The 22,679-nt window shown below is 49.2% G+C and overlaps 1 protein-coding gene across 2 annotated transcripts; it reads left to right on the forward strand.

Annotated features, from left to right (window-relative positions):
* The first annotated feature begins 9,816 nt into the window (after positions 1 to 9,816).
* PRCC (proline rich mitotic checkpoint control factor) lies at positions 9,817 to 17,662 on the forward strand. 2 transcript variants are annotated; one of them, XM_083167581.1, is made up of 7 exons: positions 9,817 to 11,907; positions 12,782 to 12,829; positions 12,910 to 13,500; positions 13,707 to 13,802; positions 14,765 to 14,908; positions 16,090 to 16,155; positions 16,340 to 17,662. In XM_083167581.1, the coding sequence occupies exons 1-7, from the start codon at positions 10,003 to 10,005 to the stop codon at positions 16,424 to 16,426; spliced, it is 2,937 nt and encodes a 978-aa protein (XP_083023707.1). In that variant the 5' UTR covers positions 9,817 to 10,002; the 3' UTR covers positions 16,427 to 17,662. The 2 variants fall into 2 exon arrangements, with proteins under 2 accessions (XP_083023707.1, XP_083023706.1); XM_083167580.1 differs by having other exon boundaries at positions 9,820 to 11,907; positions 13,704 to 13,802.
* Positions 17,663 to 22,679: the final 5,017 nt, after the last annotated feature.

Here is a 22,679-nt window from a genome sequence, read left to right on the forward strand (position 1 = left end):
GTCTACCTTTCATGAGCACTATTGTAATTGTTGTCTGTTTCTATATTTATTTGGGCATCACTTATAAGCATAAGAATATTGCTTACATACAGTATATGTCTCCAATGAATTCTTGGAACAGAATGCTATTGTCAATCCACTGATAACGGCCCAATAAAAGATCATACTATAAATAATTAATAACTTTTATAATGTTAAACTATTATCAGTTTTTGCTGGTATTCTTCTGCATTTGTCAACTGTAATTTATGTAGTCCAATTATGGAATAAAATCCAAACTCCAACGTACCAACCAAAAGTTTTAAAATCTTCAATTGAAAAGATTGAAGAATTCCTGTAAATATCCATACAGTATATTAAATAAAAAACAAACACTCCAGTTATATGAAAAACTGCACTGGAACTGGCTGAGATTTATACCAACGACAGACTTTATATGAGGAGATGTTATGTGCATATAGATAGGAAGGAGGAGGAAGACTGCGGAGTCCTATAGGAGGAGGCTAAGCTGTACCTGGGCTCACAGAGTCCGGATCTCCCCCTGTTGCATTGTTCCTCGGCCCCCCTGCAATCACCATGCAGGAGTAGCAGTTACCGAAGATCAGGTGAATGCTCCAGGGAACCTCATGCTGTGCTCCCCCCGAGCTGCTGGCACACAGGACGAGGAACGCTACTGTCCTGGCCCCTGCTCTGTATGCAGACGGCGATGTGCTGCCCTGCGCTGTGAAGTCCCGCTCCCACCGCCGGAGATGTCCGCTACGCTACCGCTGTCTGCTACTGTCGCCGCCACCAATGTCTGCCACCGCAGATGCTACTGTCGCGGCCGCTGCCCACTACAACCACCGCCGATGCCCGGCATTGCAGGTCATACCTTCTGGGTGGGGGGTTCTGGTGATGAGTGCCCCTCGGCTGGACCAGCTGCTGCAGGCTTTGATCACAGTGATAGGGCCGGCTCTGACAGCAGATACAGGCTGTTAGTGTATGACAGCCTGTATCCGCTGTCCTATCACATCTGTCTCAGTGACAGGGATGTTCATCCCTGTCACTGAGGCAGATGTGTAGGTGCCGCTTCCCTGTTGATTTCTAATGGGCTTTTCTGTCTCTTATTGTGCCCGTCCTAAGCTCCGCCCCTCACTGCTGACAATATTCACTTATCAGCAGGAGGCACCGCTCTCACTGCCTCCCAGCTTCCTCACAGTGTCCCACCACATAAATGATTTAAAAAAAAATACAAATAAGATATTTCTTGCACAGTATATGTGTTTTAAATATCTTTGCATTTTTTTTATCATTTATGACAGGTGAGGCACTGCCTCCCCTGACTGCACGTCCCTGGTATCAACCAGAATACCCTCCACATTCCTGTTTTTCTTCAGGGAGGTGGAAGGGCTAAGATGGCACAAATCATGTCAGTTGATATAATATTAGCTCTGCCACTTCTCCACACTCCCATGAATCGCACCATTTTGGATGTAACAAGCAATGTCAGCCTCATCCCCCCCCCCCCCCCCTGATGTGCAGCCTCTGCGTCTCCTCTCCAGGCAAGGCAAGTATGCCTACAGTAATGTCTGGGCCAACACATTAAATCCTCCCATAGAGGCGAGGAGCAACCTTAACATTTTATTATGCAGGATGGGGTTGATGCTGAGAGGAACACTTAAATAGGTCAGACTTATAAAAGACTGCTCTTGACCAGGGTTGGCATGCCAGGATTAAAGATGATCCTTTTATACCAAAGAAAAACACGGGTTTTTCAGCAAATTCTTGGGTTGAAAAGCTTTAACCTGGAAGTTTGCTTCAGGTGTTAATTGGGGCCAGGCATCAACTGACACTCAAAAATGCCAGGTAATTGCTGGGTGGTCGGTGTGAAAGGAGTATTAGGGCCGCATTTATCAACTAATATTTGCAGCTAAATCCCCGAAAACACCCGTTTTCGGGGGTTAACCGCAAATATTAAGTATCCCCCTAATGTATCACAGGGGACCGCAGCAGGAATCTCCGATCCCTGCTGCAATCTCCCCTGCAGCGCCGCCGGCCGCATGCCCCATAGGTATCTATGGAGGATGCGAAGCTGCCCGATGTATCAACATCGGGCAGCCCGGCATCGCACCCCTGGGCTATCGCCATTCTGATATGGAGATAGCCCATTGTAGCCTATGGCTACATATCGCACTGCCCGAGCGGCAGTGCGGTCAGCGGGCCGCGGTGGGGTCAGCGCGTAACCGCGCATGCGCAGAACCCCCGCCGCTGGCTCCAGGCATGGCAGAGACAGGCTCATTTCAGGGCCCTGTCCCTGCGCACAGCAGGTCATACATTCGGGCGAAATGATCGCATTTTACAATAATATTCCGCCCAGATCGCATTGTAAATGCGATCAATGATAAATGGGGGCCTTAGTCTGGTGCACAGGATCCTACATCCAACCATGCCCACAAGTACTAGTACAAGTTTCGGTACCAAGAAGATGCAGCAACATCCGTCATCGGTAACAAACAGGGCCGAATCCAGCTGTATTCTGCCTTACATATACTCGTAAATGCTTGTTTGCTGTGCAATCTGTCATTCATTTAGTAACCTCCGAGTGAACCTTGACAGTGTGCACCTGCCATTGATGAAGCTATGTGTATAATCTTCTCTGTATATAGATAATCCTGTTTTCTCTAAAGCAGATTATCAATGCAAAGGGTTAAGCCTTTCTTGTTTGATTAGCACTAAATTATCTGCAAAGTTTTTTTGTTTTGTTTTTTTTCTAAAGAACTCTCATCCAGAAGTCAGTTCTAGTCACCATTATGTAATGGGGGTGATAAACTGCTTCATGTGTCATACATAGCACATTAGGCAATGCGGAGAAGTTACGTCCTGTGATAATGAGGCACCATAGTGTAGTCACAGTGCATAGCTTCCACAATATGCAGAAGTAAAGGGAATGACCTGCATAAAAGTAATTTGGCATTATATGAAATGGACCAGGCCTTGGGCCAGATGCACAAACTTTCAAAAGTGATAAAATGGAGAGTGCTAATTAATACCCCTTTTACACCAAAAACCCTGGTTGGACCCTGGTCTTTGAACGCTGGAGTTTCCAGGGTCTGACCCTGCTTTATACCCCATTTACACAGCACTTCGACCTGGGTCGGACTTGGGTCTGCACCATTTACACTTAACCTGGGTCAGCCCTGCCTTTCCTAGTGGATGTCGTTAAAAATGCTTGCTCGTTGCCAAGGGGGTATAAAATATATATATATATATATATATATTATATTTATAAATATATATATTATATTTATATAAATATAATATATATATTTATATAAATATAATATATATATATTTATATAATATATATATTTATATAATAGAGGTAGAGGTGTAGGCCTGGCACTCCTCCAGCAGTACAGGTAACCCAGGTGCCTTCAGGAACAGAAGTACAGGATAGTGAAGAAACAACAGCGGCACTCTGGGGATTTTTAGAAAAAATATATTTTCAGCAAAAAAAGCTTCCAACGTTTCGGGGTATGTGACACCCCTTTGTCAAGGTTATACGTGCAAATATAAAAATATACTTTGCACGTATAACCTTGACAAAGGGGTGTCACATACCCCGAAACGTTGGAAGCTTTTTTTGCTGAAAATATATTGTTTCTAAAAATCCCCAGAGTGCCGCTGTTGTTTCTTCACTATCCTATATTTATATAATATATATATATTTTTATACATATAAAATATATATATATATATATAAATATATATATATATTTATATAAATAAATATATATTTATAAATAATATATATATATTACTATTACTTGAATACAATTTTTGAGGGGGTAGATGGGGGAAGCTGTCCCTGGGTGCTGGGAGGAGGGGATCCCTGCAGCTGCTGAGTGGAGGGGGGGGTACCTGTCAGCCTGAGGCTGGAGGGGATGATGAGCGCCGCTGCTGCTGTACCTCCCCCCGCAGAGCAAAGTTCCTGCGTCGAATGGACAGTTAGTGGTGGGGGTCCATCCGGCGCATGGGAACTAGTACTAATTCCCATGCGCTGGAGGGACCGCCGATGACTGTCCATTCGCCGCAGGGACCGGCTGCGGGGGGGAAGTACAGCAGCGGCGGCGCACATCATCTCCTCCGACCTCAAGCTGACAGCAGGTACCCCCCCCCCTCCCCTCAGCAGCCGCAGGGATCCCCGCCTCCCGCAGCAGCTGGGCACAGCTTCCCCAGCGATGCACGCTGTGGACCCGCTGCGGGTGCCTGGACCCGCAGCGGGACCACTTATACCAGCATTCACACGGGTCCTATTCGGGTTCTACCCAGGTCAGGACCTGGGTAGAGGACCCGTGTAAATGAACACGGATATACCCTATTTACACCACCGATGATCCGGGTCTGACCCTCCGCTGATTCGGATTTTTCGGCGGTGTAAAAGGGGTATAAACAACCAATCAGCTCCTACCTGACATTTTTCAAACACTGTGACAGGGCAGGTAGGAGCGGATTGGCAGGTTGTTTATCACTCTCCATTTTATCACTTTTGAAACTTAGTGCATCTGGCCCTTTGTCAATTTGGATATTGACCTATTTTTTTTTTTTAATACTGTTCCCCGGTTGTCAAGACTCCGGACCCAGGGCCTGATTCAGACTTGTTCCCTCATCTACAAAGTTGCCGCCCAGACACAGTGAAAGCACACCCTGTGTAAATCTGCAAGAGTATTGCAAAAATCTTGTAATCCCCTCTTCTGCCTGTCGCACATCCCACTCACTCACCATCAAATTTTACCCAGTCTGTGCTAATGTACAAGTCGGACCTGATTTCCCCGCCAGCTCCCAATTTATCACATGCAACGCCAGTAGAGCTGCAAGCGGAGGGAGCCGGGTGCGGAGGGGGGGGGAAGGGGGGGGTTTGGTTGGGGGGAGAGCCGGGTAGGGGGATCCAGGAGCAGGCAGCCGGGCTGCATATAAAACAAAACATACATATGAATGGGCAGCCACTGATTGGTTGAGAGTTCTCTCAGCCAATCAGTGGCTGCCCATTCTATTGAATTGGTTTTTGTGTTGTTTTTAGTTCGCCCACCGCCCGAGGCCCCCTGTCCGCCTCTCTGTGTCAGCTCACAGCTTCCTCCGCCTGCCTCTCTGCATCCCCCTGCCCGGTTTTGGGCTGCACATAAGATGTATCTTATGTGCAGCCCATCGATCAGATCAAATGTCATACACATGTGATTTGGGACGATTTCACGGTCTGTAACACCGGAATTGAGTGAAATTGGGCCCAAATCGCATAGTGTATGGGGGGCCTTGTGTCTGACACTTCCACAACTCTGCGACAGATACAGACCAGCACTGACGTCACACAACCTCCCTTAAAATGCCTGGGCACGTCTGCATCTTCCCTGACAATGGTGACTTTGTGCAGAAAAAGTGACTTATACCCATTTTAGACCAAAACGCCGGGTCGCACCCGGCTTTTTGGACCCTGGTTGAAGCCGGGTGCGACCCGGCGTTTAGGGGCATTTACACCGGACGGGCTTAAACGCCCGCACCCCCCTCCCGCCCCTTCCCGGCGCTTGAAGATGACAGCGCGATGTCATCTTCAAGCGCCGATCGATGCCGCCGTACCCGGAACGCTGCTGGGGGCAGCCCAGCACTAAGGTAAGCTGCTAGGCTGCCCCCAGTCCCCGCGCGCACCCCCCCGCCATTGGACAGGAGGTGAATGGATGCCGCACACAGGCATCCGTTCACCTCCCTCCCCCGCCGCCGCTGCTGTCTGCAGAGTATAGCAGACAGCAGCGCCGGCTGTCAGTGTCAGACTGACAATCCGTCCAACCTGCGGACGCTGCGGTCCGCAGGTTGGACGTTTCCCATTCATGTAAATGGGAGCCGGGTCATCCGACCCGGCATTCCCATTTACACCGCCCTCTACCCAGGTCCTAGCCGTGTTCTACCCAGGTCAGGACCTGGGTAGAAGTCCCGTGTAAAGGGACACGGCGTTAGGGATTTACACCGCCGAAGATCCGGGTCTGACCCGCCGCTGACCCGGATTTTTCGGCGGTGTAAAAGGGGTATTAGTGATAAAAGTGCGCACACAAAACTTTAAAGCAGCTTAGTACAATCTACAGGTGTTATTCTAAAAACACCTTACAGAAATACAAAGGCAAGGCAAAAATGTAGATTGATCTTAGGCGCTAAAAAGGTCCTCCTTAATAAAAGTCACCAAATCAGTCAATTTCAATCCTGAATGGAATTAGTCCAAGTCGCTTGTATCCTCCATATATGTAAGAAAAAGAAAAGTGCAAATAGTGCATAACGTTTTAAAACATCAAGTTTTATTAAGAGTGTGCACAGTCATTAGTCAGACGACGGAATCCCGACTGCACAGCGTGGGGAGCGCAATGAAGCCCCTTGCGGGCTCGGTGGCGAGCCCGCACCTATTTTATTGTCGCCACCTATTTTATTCTCCCTCTATGGGGGTCGTGGACCCCCACGAGGGAGCAGTCGGGATTCCGACGTCGGAGTAATGACTGTCGGAATCCCAACTGTCGGGGAGCCGTCCGGCACCCGGAAGGAGGGAAAATAGAAAACATCAGGGTGGGAGGGGGTTTTCTATGTGCCATGAATAACACGGTGCTGAAAGCAACCCTACCCACCTTCCCTGTGCCCTGTCCTATACATTGTATGACAGCAAACAGCAAATCCATAGGCTGAAATGTACACAGACATTTGCTAGCTTGCATTTATTTTTCCTTAGGAAGCAACAGATATTTGGATACATACATTACTACTGTTTCTATCAATCCCAGACCCCAGCAGACTGATTTATGTCCACGACTCGCATAGAGGGAGAATAGAATAGGTGGCGAGCACAGCGAGCCACTGTGCCCGCAAGGGGCTTTCTTGCACTCACCCTGAGTCCCCACAGTCAGGTTTCCAATGTCAATCCCGACTGTCGGTGTGTTATACCACACCCACATAGTTGATGCAGGAGATCTCCACGCTGCGATAAGGGGCAATGTGGGAGGTCTCAGCGATGTGATAGTGATAAGGGTTGATGCAGGAGGTCTCAGCACTATGATAAGGGGTGATGCGTGAGGTCTCAGCACTGTGATAAGGGGCAGTGCGTGAGGTCTCAGCACTGTGATAAGGGGTGATGCAAGAGGTCTCAGTGCTGTGATAAGGGTTGATATGTAAGGTCTTAGCACTGTGATAAGGGTTGATGTGGGAGGTCTCAGCGCTGTGATAAGGGATGATACGTGAGATCTCAGCGCTGTGATAAGGGTTGATATGTAAGGTCTTAGCACTGTGATAAGGGATGATACGTGAGATCTCAGCGCTGTGATAAGGGTTGATGTGGGAGGTCTCAGCGCTGTGATAAGGGATGATACGTGAGATCTCAGCGCTGTGATAAGGGTTGATGTGGGAGGTCTCAGCGCTGTGATAAGGGATGATACGTGAGATCTCAGCGCTGTGATAAGGGTTGATGTGGGAGGTCTCAGCGCTGTGATAAGGGATGATACGTGAGATCTCAGCGCTGTGATAAGGGTTGATATGTAAGGTCTTAGCACTGTGATAAGGGATGATACGTGAGATCTCAGCGCTGTGATAAGGGTTGATGTGGGAGGTCTCAGCGCTGTGATAAGGGATGATACGTGAGATCTCAGCGCTGTGATAAGGGTTGATGTGGGAGGTCTCAGCGCTGTGATAAGGGATGATACGTGAGATCTCAGCGCTGTGATAAGGGTTGATGTGGGAGGTCTCAGCGCTGTGATAAGGGATGATACGTGAGATCTCAGCGCTGTGATAAGGGTTGATATGTAAGGTCTTAGCACTGTGATAAGGGATGATACGTGAGATCTCAGCGCTGTGATAAGGGTTGATGTGGGAGGTCTCAGCACTGTGGTAGGGATGATGCGTGAGGTCTCAGCTCTGTGATAAGGGTTTATGTAGGAGGTCTCAGTGCTGAACCAACTATCCCACATCACCTGTGTTGAACAGGTTTAGTAATAAACGGGGCCCATACACGCTGTGATAGCAGCGTGTGTTCCGACGTGATGCCTGCCATCGCACAGTACAAATAGTATGTGCTGCGCATACTTACGTACTGCTTTCAGATCGCATCGCACATACATTGCATGCAAATCGATTCTCGCAGCGTGTATGGGCACCTTAAGAAAGGTGTTTCACTACAGGTGATGGTAATCATACATTATACATACAGTGTATCATACATACAGTGGTGGTTTTTTTCGGTACTTGTTTCCTAACACGGCGCCCATCTCGTTGATTGTATGCCTTAACTTTTCATACCCCTACTATCCACGTCGGCGTGGAGTTGATTTTATACAGCGTGGCGAGCGCATCGAGCCCGCAAGGGGCGGCGGTACGTGTCCTACGACCTTTTCATACCCCTACTATCCACGTCGGCATGGAGTTGATTTTATACAGTGTGGCGAGCGCAGCGAGCCACCGAGCCCGAAGCGTGGCAAGCGCAGCGAGATACCTATGAAGCCCGCGAGGGGACGCAGATACCTGTGAAGGTATCCACATCCCCTCGCCACGCATCGGGCTCGGTGGCTCGCTGCGCTCGCCACTCTTTATAAAATCGACTCCACGCCGATGTGGATAGTAGGGGTATGAAAAGGTCGGAAGACGCGTACCGCCACCCCTCGCGGGCTCGCTGCGCTCGCCACGCTTCGGGTTGGCGTCAACAATGGGGTGGGGGGCATTTGAAACATGAGGGTGGGTTTGGTATTAAAATGGGGGGTTTGGGGGCTTTTTACATTGAAATCATTGTAAAATCGGGTCTCAGGGAACATTTTACATTGATTCCAATGTAAAAATCGGGTCGATCTCATCGCATGCGATTTGGTTGGCATGCGATGCGATCGACCCGATTTTTTCGACCCCATCCGATGGATACAATCAAAATCGGTGGCGCCGTGCTAGGAAACAAGTACCGTTTTTTCTTAGGGAGTGCTCCCCACTGGGCAAGTTTTTTCTGCGGAGCGCTCCCTATAAAAAAAAAACAGCACTACACCCCCGGGTCCCAGTAGTGCCGCTAAACTGTCTATCAGCCGCTGCCCGGCCCTGCCCCCGGCAACCCAGCTGTGTATGGCGCAACGTTACAAGGTCACGCTGCACACAGCCGGGGGAGGGAGCACAGGCAGTGGCACTCCCAAGAATTTTTCGTGTTTGCCAGTCTGCGCACTGGAGCAAACCCCAGAAAATTCTCGGGAGTGCCACTGTAGGGGTTATGAGGAAATTCCAGGAGCAGAGCATTGTGTCCCTCCTGGAGAGGGTCATGTTGGGAGGTATGGTAAAAGGCATGTTATGCCAGGGTTGCCTACCTGACACTCTCCTTCAGGGAGAAAATGCTCTGTTCCTGGACTTCCCTGGTAATGTAGGATTGCCATCACCTGTGGTGAAACATCTTTCTTATCAATTACCTAGCTCCCCACAGGTGATGACAATCCTACATTACCAGGGAAGTCCAGGAACAGAGCATTTTCTCCCTGAAGGAGAGGGTCAAGAAGGCAACCCTGTGTTATGCATTCATTATAAGAAGCCAACACACATATACTGACATACAGAATATAGCATGCAGAGCCAGAGAAACTGTATTGTACATTTAAGAAATGTTTAAGCCCCAGAGGCTGCAGGTTTGAGGTGTTTTAAGTGCCACCACTGCAGCTAGCTGAGTCAAGCTGACAGATCGCACAGAGGCTGCTGGGAGTCGTAGTGCAGTCTCTGCTCTGTCAGGTGAAAACCTCGCTAAACACTACAACTCCCAGAAGGCCTTGCGGCCGCCTTGCCGCCCGGCGCCCCCTATGTGGCCCCGCGATGGCTGCCGGGAGTTGTTGTGCCAGGCGCCGCCATTACAGTTACTGGCCTGCTGTGTCTGGGAGCGAGCCGGAGCCAGGAGGATTTGAAGCGCGGCCGGGAACGTGGCGTCGCTAGCCGGGATACTACGAACGTGAGCCGAGGGCCCCATTATCCCGCCCCCAGGCCGTAGCCATGTCCCTGGTGGCCTACGCCAGCAGCGGAGAGAGCGACTCGGACTCAGAGATGGCCACGGAGTCGCATCAGGCCAAGTCTGCAGGGGATCTCTTCTCCAACCCGCCTCCTTCGCGACCAGACCTCCCGCCGACAGCCTCGGCCGACGCCGCAGCCTATCCTGCGCAGTACTCCCACCAGAGCCCGGGGGAACAGGAGCCGCACAACGCGGGCTATTATGGTCCCCCGGGTGTGTACGGGATTGGGTACCCCCTGGGCTATGGGCCGCCGCCGCCAAACTACGGGCCCTCCTCCTACAGGGCCCCCAGCTACCCTGCCAACACAGCCCCACCGGGGTATGGAGGCTATGGCCACAGCAACCAGGGTCAGAGTGCTTCCAGTTACTCCAACATGGCATATAGCCCCCAGGGGCCCAACCAGACCAACTTCCCTCCTCCTGGCCTTAATATGCCACCCCAACAGCGTGGCATGAACCTTCCCCCACCACATGGTGGGCCTGGAATGGGCTTGCCTCCCCCTCAGGGGAACCATAACATGACTCAGCCACCCCCTCAGGGTGGCCCCAATATGAACCATCCGTCTCCTCAAGGTGGCCCCAATATGAACCACCCGCCCCCTCAAGGTGGCCCCAATATGAACCACCCGCCCCCTCAAGGTGGCCCCAATATGAACCACCTGCCCCCACAAGGTGGCCACAATATGAACCACCTGCCCCCACAAGGTGGCCACAATATGAACCATCCGCCCCCTCAAGGTGGCACCAATATGAATCAGCCACCCCCTCAGGGTGGACCAGGCATGAATCTCCCTCCCCTACAAGGTGGCTCTGGCATGAATCACCCACCCCTTCAGGGTGGCCCCAGCATGAGTCACCCATCCCTTCAAGGTGGTCCCAACATGAGTCACCCATCCCTTCAAGGTGGTCCCAACATGAGTCACCCACTCCCTCAGGGTGGCCCCAACATGAGTCGCCCGTCCCTTCAAGGTGGTCCCAACATGAGTCACCCACTCCCTCAGGGTGGCCCCAACATGAATCACCCATCCTTGCAAGGTGGCCCCAACATGAATCACCCATCCTTGCAAGGTGGCCCCAACATGAATCACCCACCCCCTCAGGGTGGCTCCAACATGAATCACCCAATGTCTCACGGTAGTCCAGGTATGAATCACCCGCCCCCTCATGGTGGCCAAAACATGAATCTCCCTCCTCCTACTGGTAGCCCAAACATGAATGTTCCTCCCACTCAATCTGGCCTAAACATGAATCTTCCTCCGCCACAAGGCGGCACAAACATGAATCATCCTCACTCTCGAGGTGGCACAAACATGGGCCTTACTTCCTCAAATGGTAGCCAAGCAATGAATATGCCTCCACCCCAAAGTGGCCCAGGAATGAATTTGCCTCCTCATCAGAGTGGTTCAAGAATGAGTTTACCTCCACCTCAGAGCGGGCCAGGAATAAACTTACCTCATCTTCAAGGTGGTTTAGGACTACACATGCCCCCTCCCCGAAGTACACATGGCTTGAATTTGCCACCGCCACAAGGCAATCATGTCTTAAACTTGTCTCTTCCGCAGAACAGCACTGGCATTAGCTTACCTTCCCCTCAGTCTGGCCCTGGACTCAATATACCTCCCCCAATGGGTGGTCATGCATTGAGTCTTCCACCGCCTCAAGTCAGCCTGCCGCCGCCAATGAGTGGTCAAGGACTTAACATTCCCCCTCCACAGCTGAGCCCGACATCCTCTCTTGGTGTGGAATCACGGATGTCTTTACCTCCACCTAAAGTTCCTGGCCATGGCATTAACCTTGCACCTGTAGATAATGATAGCTTGGGAAATTCCAGACCAAAGAAGAGATCGGAACCTGTAAAGATCACTATTCCTGAGGTGCACACTGGAGAGGTGAGTGTTCTTTCTGCGTTCATGTATTTGTGGTTAGAATGCTCTGAGCGGCTCGAAAACATATTTGGCGATAAAGGCTATTCTGTTTCCATGTTACGTTCGAGTGTATCCATCACCTACACCAGGCATGTCCAAACTATCATCATGCCTTGCCACAGTTTTGCTATCAGGGAATGCGAAAACTAAGGCAAGGCATGCTGGGATGTGTAGTTTCACAAAAGCTGTAGGGCCACAGTTTGGACATGCCTGATCTACACCAAGTGAAGGGAGCCACAGGGAACTCCTCTACATTCTAGTTTCCTCTCATACCCGGGGTGCCACTCTCAGGGGGCTGTGACAAGGTCCGGGTGCTAGAGAGTGGATCATGAGAGTTGAAGCAATTCGGTAGACAGAAGCAAAAACTCAACACAAGTGGTCGAGATGATATTTCTCCTTTTTGTTTGTGTCAGTTTGTAAGTTAGAGCACGATGACCCTTAATTAGTGATCCTATGTAGTCCCGCGCAGAATCTGTTTCTCAGTAAGTGGCTAGAAAACGGGCATCGCTATCTGCCTGCTGTCTTATGTGTGTGAACTATAGAGCAAACACAGCAGATTGCACAGCCGTCTGGGTTACTCTCAGAAGTGGTTTCAGGGCTCCTGCCAACCTGTGCCAGATGCTGAGATCCAAGCTACCTTTGCTAAATATTTTACACCAATTCAAAAAGTTTTAGGGATTTTTTTGTCTTAAATGCAGCTTCTTATTCTGATGGCTGTTCATGACTTACCTACCTAAACTAAATTCAGATAATACCCTACCAAGTGAAAGACTGCCAGGTGAAAGTTGCACAGAAAACAGCACATCCATTTTCCTTCTTTTTTTTTTTTTTTTTCCAGTCTGATTCTGAGGAAGATGAACCAACCAGGAAAAAAAGTGTCAGTCAGGTGAGTGTGCGGCCAGAGGGCACTTAGCACTAGTGTGATATTATTGATCCCTGGTCTGATGATATGAATGGTGTTTTCAGGCATCCAAGGAAGGTTTTGGGTTGTCGTCCCTACTCCCCCAACCGAAAAATGCCCTCGGCGGAGACTCGAAGCGCCAGCTCCTTCCCTACAGCTTCACAAAGAAGCCGTCGGATGCTTCCAGCGAGCCAAAGCTTCCTAAAAAGTCTGTCATGTCCAAACCCAAGCACACCCCGAATCCAGAAGTATCGCACACTCCTTCTCCGTCTGCTATCAAAGCAGCAGCAAAAAATGCAGCTCTGCAGGTCACCAAGCAGATCACACAGGAAGAGGACGAGGAAAGTGACGAGGAATTCCAACAGGGCAACTTCTTCTCGTTGTCTGAAAGCAACGATGTACCTGCTGCCACCACCGCTGTCCCCACCACCACAGAAAGTTTCCCATACCCACTTGCCACCATGAACGACGAGGGACCCCCTGGAGTCGACATTGAGCCGCAGAATGATGCAGCCAATGCGCCGTTAGAATTTAAAACTGCAACTGTTCCAAACCCCAATCAGCAGTGGTCGGGATCATCCAAAGAGGACTATGGTGACCAGCCGTACGGCCAGTATCCGGAATACACAGACCCCAGTGGCGCTTCTTATTATCAGGTAACAAGGCTCTCCAGTGAATGGACATAGTTACTAGTAGTTTCTGACCTTTACTCCGGGATATAGTCCCCTTTGGTGTCCTCACTATGCATACTAGGCCTTTATCATACGATTATCTGCTGGGGGCATTTCTCTTGTACATTTAGCTGGTAACATGCCATCTGCTGCTCATTAATGCTTGTCCTTTCTATCACTGCTTGCAGCAGGATTATTACAGCAGCAGTTATTACCCAGAATCGGAGCAGCCACCTACCGCCCTGCAGGACCTCTCCGCTAGCGACTCCTTCATGGAAGACGAAGCGGTAAGTCTTGCCGCCTGTTGCTTGCTTCAGAACAGGGGCAAAACAGGCTATGTCACAGGTAACTTTTATTTCCCCCCCTGCCTGGCTCTCCTCTTCTCCAGAGATAAGCGTGGAGCTGTTTGTACAAAACAATGTCAATTTATTTCTACCTTTCAAATCTTTAAATGGAGAAACCACACGCCATTGCATCAAAATGTTGTGGTGGCCAACCATGTACTGTGCGCATATGCAGAATCATCCGGTGCTTCGCACTTGGGCACAAAACTATCAGCTGGGCATCGGAAATCGGTATCTGATGTCTGGCAACCATCGAAAACCCACAAACTAATAGGTAAAAAGTACTTCTACCTAATCTGGAACATCAATCGCTTTTAACAATCGGCTTCCTATGTCCATCCTTAGTGCGTTCTGTAGACCACATCGCGTACCACAAACCCATACTTCTCCAGTGTTTTCAGACCACTGCTGGCAATTACAGCCCCCTAACCCAGTTTGGCTGCTGGAGACAGCGTTCCAGATATGGGGCATAGTAGATGCTAGTGCATGTTTCCTTGGTCGTAGAGTCGCTGGCCATCAGGAGTAACCTGATATTCATGCGCAGTGCTCCTAATATTGTTTTCTCTGATCCAGCAGTAGCTCATAGGAGCTGACACGAGGCATTCGTTTACACAAGTCTCTTACCTTATTTGCATATTTGAGCACAGCTGCTGCATCCACCTGTGCACTTAGAATACCTTCTGGCAATACCTTGTCATCCAGTCAAGAAATGCTGCAGCCACAAGGACCTTCCTTGTGGTAACCGTCTTTGTAAATGTTTCATGTCAGTGCCAGAGAAGGCATGCTGGGTCCGGTAGTCCAGCAGCTGTACAGATATTGTCAGGGTAGACTTGCAGATATGTGGATATTTTATTTAATGTTTAGTACTCACACTACTGTCTCTCTCTTTCTTTTTACCGTGACAGTTTAAACGCTTGCAGGGAAAGCGCAACCGGGGGAGGGAAGAAATTAACTTTGTGGAGATTAAAGGTGACGACCAACTGAGTGGAAACCAGCAGTGGCTGACCAAGGCCCTGACGGAGGAGAAGAACATGAAGTCTTTCAGTAAGGTAATGTCGGCTGCGTCACTTTTAAAAAAGAGCGTTTAGGCCTTGTGCATTTACATAGGAAGTGTCCCCCCTTTCCTTGCTTCACGGAACATTGAATATTTCACCTTCTTATAAGGCTTTGTGCCATCAAATGTATTTCTGTACTGCTATAGTACTGCGTCTGCCTATTGGTATCACCACCATTATTAGGTTATTACGGGCTGATGAGTGCGGGTTTCACCTGTTACCAGTGCTGCTGCAGCTTGTAGTTGCTGGTAAATGCGAATATCCAGTGCAGATCCAAGCTGCACTCTTGCTGCAAAACCTGCCACTGAGACGGGGAGGAGAGCTGTCAGAGCCACGGCTCCGGTTCCACCAGTGGTTTACCACGATTAAATTCTGCGATCCTGGGAAATTAAAGGCATTCAACCCATCAGAAATATTTTGGGGACATGGTAAAGATGCGACCAGGGATAACTATGATGTGGCCCCTGATTAGACTAATCTGCTGGTACCTGTCTGTTTACAAGTCTAAATCCAAGGGGGAAAAGGGGACGGGTGTGGCTACATGAGACTGGTCACAGACGTGATTTGCGGTGAATAAAAGCCCTCTAATTAGTAAAAAAAAAAAAGCAATTTACAGCTCTTATTTTATTTGTCAGTGTCACAGAAAGGCTAAAGAACCAGATTTCGGTATATCAGGCCATGAAATCGACCCCAAATTGCATGTGTGTGACATCTGATCTGATCACATGTGGATCAGAGCCGGAGGTCGGACAGGCTGCACATAAGATAAATCATCGCATCCGATACAGTCCATTGTGCCAGCAGTGCGGCACCACTGGCACACACCTATATGCAAAGTGATAGGAGCGTTGCTCTCCCCACTCTGCATCCCCGGCAGGCAGGAGATTTGAGAACTCCAATACAAAAGCTGCAGCTGATTGGCTGAGAGCTCTCTTAGCCAATCAGCAGCCATCTATTCTTTTGTATGTTTTTTTTTTTTTTTTTTTAGTTGGTTTTAACACTCATGCCCTCCCCCCAAGTACTACCTCGATATGAAAGAATTCTGGTCTGTTCTGAAGGTCTCACGGATGTGTCCTGTGATGCTTCTCCTATGCTTTTGTCTGTGAGACTTTATTGTTTATGTAATATCTAGCAATTTTTTTATTTTTCTTTTCGATATAATTTTCAAAATACAGAAAAAAGGAGAACAGCCAACAGGACAGCAACGGCGAAAGCATCAAATCACCTACCTGATCCACCAGGTGAGTGCCGCCAGTGTTTGCTTTTTGATTTCACCACAATCCAAGCCTACTTCCACAGTTAGCCACTGGCTTTATGCATGTGCCGGACAGGGCAGCCGACTCGTTGGAGGCGACAGGTCCATAACAGATGTGGCAGGGACTACAACTATCATAGAGCTTACACCTTTTCTTTTGTCCTCTGCAGGCTAAAGAGCGGGAGCTGGAGCTGAAGAACGCTTGGTCTGACAACAAGATGAGCCGTCGCCAAACACAAGCTAAATATGGGTTTTGATACCTTTTTTTGCCAGCAGGGGGAGATGTAGTTAAACATTGGGAGTCGGCTGCATTTGGGGGATCCCATCCTAACATTGACAAGCGGACGGGGAAAGGCGCACAGCTGGACTGGCCATCGCTGCCTTGGATTATTTAAGGACTTTTGACTGCGGAAAAGCTCTGACCTGTATTAATGTGATTAACTTGGACTCTGTCTATACCAGACTTGCTGTGTTTTTTTTTTTTTTTCTTCTTTGGGTAGGGTTTTGTAAGACTGGTAATGAAAGGAGTTACAACATGTGATCGATAAGGAACAACTTGGACTATAAGGGACTGCTGCATAGGCTGTGGATTTAATGCCTGCAGCTCTCATCCATATCACTTTATTTTTATATCATAGCGGACCCAGTAGCAATTCGGTCCGCTTGTCACTAGCAACGAGCTTAGGTCTTCCCTCTCCAGTGCTCTGCCACTATGTGTGTAGTTGATCACTGCATTACAAAGATAGGCAGCTGTTCACGGACGCTATGCAGACAGGCTGCAGCGACATAAGTGTCAGATAATCGCCCTCAAAGGCGTCAATTGTCATGGGTGGAGTCTTGAAGATTCATAAGCCTGCTGGCCACAGCCTTGTGTGTCACTGGCAGATGTGCACAAGAGGCGGGGCACGCTGTAGACACTGGCAGATGTGCACAAGAGGCGGGGCTTGCTGTAGACACTGGGCAGCCGTCTATAGTCCTTTAAATAAAAAATGTTACACATTTTTTATGAAAAAATATTAAACTTCATTTCAAATCCATTTTCCAATTATGCTTTTAATACATTTTTTTTTTTTTGCATTTTCTCCATAAGAAGCAGCGAAGGGCAGTTCTGTGACCCTTCCGTAGCCTGTGCAACCTACTGTTTGGGGAATGGGCAAGAGACTCTGCTCTGAACCGGAGGATTGTTGATCAGTAACTTCCAATACCAGGGGTCTCGCTAGCCCCACACGCTGGATGAGTTTACCGCTATTTGTGAACACTGACTTTATGACTTCTCAACAAGATTTCCCCGCAATGCTCATATGTCCGATGCAAGACTGCGGGCGTGAGGGTTATAGAGCTGGTCTGTGCACGGCGCGCCTGACTCATGGGTTGGGTGGTTGTCCTGTGAAGTCACGCAAGAGCTGGAAGAATGTGCAGCTGTGATCAGTTTTGTTTTGTGACCTCTTGTACATAATGTAAACTGTATATATATATTTTGAGTTGAAATGTTATTTTTGCCCTTTTAGCATTCATTTAATACATCACTAGGGTAAAATCCATGAAACATGTTGTGGCGTTAACACTTGCAACCTGGGCTGTAGGGGAGGAAGATCTGACAACAATGTGCTAGTTATTAGACGCTACTGGGGTAGGGGTCATTAAGTTGACCCAATTAAGGCCGACAAACATTCACTTTCTTCTTCAGGGTTCCTGGGTCCCACAGGGAATTACATTGGGGTTGTAGGTGGATCTAGAGGCACCAACTTCTCCAAAGCTTTCAGCTTCCCATCATGCCTGGCTCCTCTCCCCTATAACCCCGCCTCCGTGCCAGGCTAGTCCGTTTTTTGTTGGTGCTTGCAGGAAGCAGTTGCACCAGTGTTTGTCTCCTTGGATTGCTTGAATAGCAATCCCTAGCTTTTTCATTAACTTTTACTTTCAAATTTTTCCTTATATTTTACACTGAGCCATCAGCACTGCAAGCATAGCCGCTGCAGCACTGGCTCCAACACCCAGCCGTCGTCCCTTACCGCCTGTCGCCCATGGGTCGTACACAGGAGAGTGGACAGAAGAATCTTCCTGGACAGCGTGGCCAGACCGCGGGAGGGTAAGCGATCTCTGAGAGAGCACAAATCGCTGTTCTGACTGTCTCACTGTGGGAGCAGGTCACAGTGCTGGCATGGACACTAGCCCACCAGGGATAGGGAGAGGAGGCAGCTCTTCTGAGAGGAAAGCTGTCCTCCATTTTCAAATTGGGCTCCATTTTACCGGTGGGTGAAGTCCAGCATAGAGGGAGGTGGTGCTAGTCTGCGGCCCCTCCCCCCAGCTTTGGGCGCCAGTTCACCTCACTGCTGGGCGCCCATTTGCTGCAGATTTGCGCTTCCAGCTCCTCTCCCAGATGCTGGCAGCCATCTTTACCACTGACAGGCTCCCTGGATGGCTAAGTGCTGCTCCCCTGTAAAAACATCTTGTGTGACAGTGTTTTACAGCACTCACTGGTATGTGGGCAAGACAGCTCCACAAGTCCAGCAGCTTTTGCTGGGCACTTTAGTGGATAGGCTGTCACCTGCAGCTCCCTCAGCTCCTACACCTTTTGTTCAGGCAACTCCCCCATTGGTGGATTCTTTATCTGAAACCTATGTGGTCTTTAACACCGTCTTTGGCAGCTCAAAATGCTAATAAGGCTGTTACACAGGGTTTTAAAAGACCCATAAAGCAGATGTCGTCACAATCGACATTGCTGACAGATTCCACTGATTCTTCAGATGGGGAAGCGGGTGATAATGACGTGGACACCTCTGAGGGTGATCCTGAGGTGGCTGACACGGTGGCAAATGTGCATCTGATGAGGAGGAGCCGACGCCAGTGGCGCAGAAAGTGGATGTGTTTAAATCCCGCAAAGGGATCACTGCTGAATTCCCTCGTTCAGATCATTTAATGGGAATTAGAACGGGGATGTGGAAAACCCCAGGAAATATATTTACAATACCTAAAAGGGTTACTACTAGATATCCTATCCCAAATGGAGGATAGGAAGTTATGGGAAAATTCACCTCCGGTGGACTCCCATGTGACCCGGCTGGTAAAACCCTCAGTGTTGCCGGTCATTTCGACCGCGTCCCTAAGAGATTTCACTGATAGATGTCTGGAGCAATGCCTAAAGTCAATATTTTGTCTGGCAGGAGCAGTTAACAGGTCCGCTATTGCCACGTCCTGGGCGGCAAGAGCTATGCAGGAATGGTTAAAGGTGATTGAGGCTGAACTTCCTATGGATATTTCAGAGGAATGCGCGGCCTACTTGTCACACATTAAGCCGCGGCTTACATTACATTTCAGAAGCCATGATAGATGCAGGGCAACTGACTGCTAAAGTCTCCACTGTGATACTGGCCAGACACATACTCTGGCTATGGTCCTGGAAGGTGGACACTGAGTCCAAAAAGGCATTGGAAGTTTTACCTCTCGCAGGAGCGGTTCTGTTTGGGGAAGCGTTAAATAAAATAGTTGCTTCATTGGCTGCAGCCACGACAGCATGCCTCCTCTCAGCCTTGGTATCTACTCGGCCCGAGGTCAGTTCCTTTCGGCCAAACAGGAAAAAGCAAGGGACAGGTGTTCAGCAGAAAATTCATTAAAGCCAAAACAGCCAAACCCAAGTCAAGACAGCCCTGGGATGCTCCTAAACCAGACAAGCCCTCCGCCGGACGGGTGGGGCGACTATACTTCTCAAAGGAGTGGTTCGGGACATCATCAGACGCTTGGGTGAGAGAAGTGGTGACCCGTGGCTACGCCGTGTCCTTCAAAGGGTGCCCCCCAAAACAATATCTTCCTTGAAATCTACCAAAAGATCTGCTGAAAAGGACCTGTTCACATCAAGTGGACGCAATCCAGGGTGATAGTACCAGTACCTCAGCATCAGTGGAGCCAAGGGTATTATTCAACCCTATTCTTGGTTCCAAAACCAAACGGGACATTCAGGCCTATCCTAAATCTAAAATCACTGAACAGGTCAGTGAAGGTGTCAAAGTTCCGTATGGAGACTCTTAGGTCCATTGTATTGACAGACATGGTGTCTCTGGACATACAAGATGCATTTCTACATGTCCCCATTGCTCTATCTCACCAGCAGTTCCTGTGGTTTGCCATCTCTAAGACGGCAGGGGGTCGAAGTACTTCCCTACCTGGACGACATACTTATTTTGGCCAATTCACAGGAAACATTGTTGGTTCATCTTCAGTTGACAGAAACAGTCCTTAAGTCCCATGGATGGCTGATAAACTAGAAGTCAGCTCTAGTTCCCTCCAGACAAATGATACATCTGGGAGCTCTGCTGGATTCCCACTTGCAGAGGATAATTCTCCCTTCAGAAAAGGGCCAGCTAGTGCAGGCCAAGATTCAAAGTTTCCTTCAGTTACAGAGAGTCTCTATACATCAGGCCATGAAGATTCTGGGTCTGATGGTTGAGTGGGCGCAGTTTCATTCTCGTCCACTGCTTAGACTGATCCTGACCAGATGGGACGGCTTCACCATGGAAGTACGAGCATCTCTACAGACTCCTGCCTGCAGGTGGGAAGGCCATTTTGGATCTCACAATGGGTCCTCCTTACTATGGACGCAAGCCTGCGGGGTTGGGGAGCTGGAGTAGTATCGCGGTCCTTGCAATGAAAGTGGTCTCAGGAGGAATCCAGTCTATCCATAAACCTCTTGCAACACCCTCCAGTTGTCACAGTATTTGTAACAGGGCAGACCTGTTCAGATACAGTCCGAGAATGCAACCAAGGTGGCTTATATAAACCACCAAGGGGGTACAAATAGCATAAAAGCCATGAGGGAGGTGTCAAAGATCCTCCAATGGGCCAAGAGTCACGTGCAAGCCATCTCAGCTGTGTTCCTGCCAGGAATACTGAATTGGGAGGCAGACTTCCTGAGTCGCCAAGGCATCCACGTGGGAGAATGGTCCCTACACCCCAAGGTATTTTGTCAAATAGCCAGGAGGTGTGGTCCACTCTGAATGTTGAGCTGATGGCCTCTCGGTACAATTGCAAGGTACCGTTGTTCGGTTCCAGAGCCAGAGATCCTCTAGCAGCATTCATGGACACTCTATCAGTACCATGGAACTTTCGTCTGCCATACATTTATCCACCGGTGTCTCTTCCTCGAGTTCTCAGGAAGTTCAAGCAGGAGGGAGGAAGCCTAATTGTTGTAGCTCCAGTGTGGCCCAGGCAACACTGGTTCTCCGATCTAGTACAGCTGTCAGCTGCTCCTCTATTTCATTTACCTCTGCGGAGAGATCTGTCAGGGGCCTTGCTTGCACCTGGATCTCAAGAGGCTAAATTTGAAGAGACTTTATTCTAGGGTGTGGCACACATACTTTATCTGGTGTAAGGCAAGATCGCTCGATACAAAACAAATTAAGGTGGCACGATTGTTGTCCTTCCTTCAGAATGGTCTGGATAAGGGTTTGTCTTAATGTGGTTTCAAAGGCAACTGGCCATTTTACCAGACGTACGCACATTCTTTCAGGGGGTGCTGAGGATTCAGCCCCTGTACACTCCTCCGGTAGCTCCATGGGACCTGTCGGTAGTTTTAGCAGCTCTCTCTGAACCGCCCTTCGAATCTTTGCACTCATTTGAGTTGAAGTGGCTTTCAGCCAAGGTGGTTTTTCTGATGGCTATTGCCTCAGCCAGAAGATTATCAGATTTAGGGGAGTTATCTTGTCGCTCCCCGTTCCTGGTGTTTCATAAAGATAGGGCCGTTCTTAGGAATAGGCCCTCTTCCCTTCCTAAGGTTGTTTCAAAGTTCCATGTGAACCAGGAAATCGTGGTTCCTATACTAACTTCCTCCAAGTTGTCTTCCAAGGAGAAATCTTTGGACATGGTGCGGGCACTCAAGATATATGTCCAACGGACTGAATCCTTTAGACCAGGCATGTCCAAACTGTGGCCCTCCAGCTGTTGTGAAACTACACATCCCAGCATGCTTTTCCATAGTTTCAGCATTAAATAATAGCAAAACGGTGGCAAGGCATGATGGGACTTGTAGTTTCACAACAGCTGGAGGGCCATAGTTTGGACATGCCTGCATTAGACGCTCAGACACTTTGTTTGTTCCATATGGATTGTTTACAAGCAGTCCTTAGCTCACTGGATCAGAATGGCAATCCAGCAGGCTTATGAGAAGGCCAATCTCCTGTGACCTTCTTCAGTCTCTGCAGACTTGTCTAGGTCAGTTGGTCCGTTGTGGGCTGCTAGGCGCGGTGCTTCCGCTGAGCAGCTGTGCAAGGCAGCAACGTGCTCCTCGGTCCACACATTTCTGAGGTTCTATGCCTTTGATACATTTGCTTCCCAAGATGCTGTGTTTGGGTGCCAAGTTCTACGGGCACTTCAGAATACCTCTTTAGGACATCCCCGATGTATTCCCTGTGGGACCCAGGAACCTTGAAGATGAAAAGGGGAGTTATGGTACTACCTTCGGTTAACTCCCTTCGAGTTTTCTGGGCCCACAGGGCGCCTGATGTCTGTGGGGCATGCGGT

The sequence above is a fragment of the Crinia signifera genome, chromosome 12, assembly GCF_055691185.1.
Source record: "Crinia signifera chromosome 12, ASM5569118v1, whole genome shotgun sequence".
NCBI lineage: Eukaryota > Metazoa > Chordata > Amphibia > Anura > Myobatrachidae > Crinia > Crinia signifera.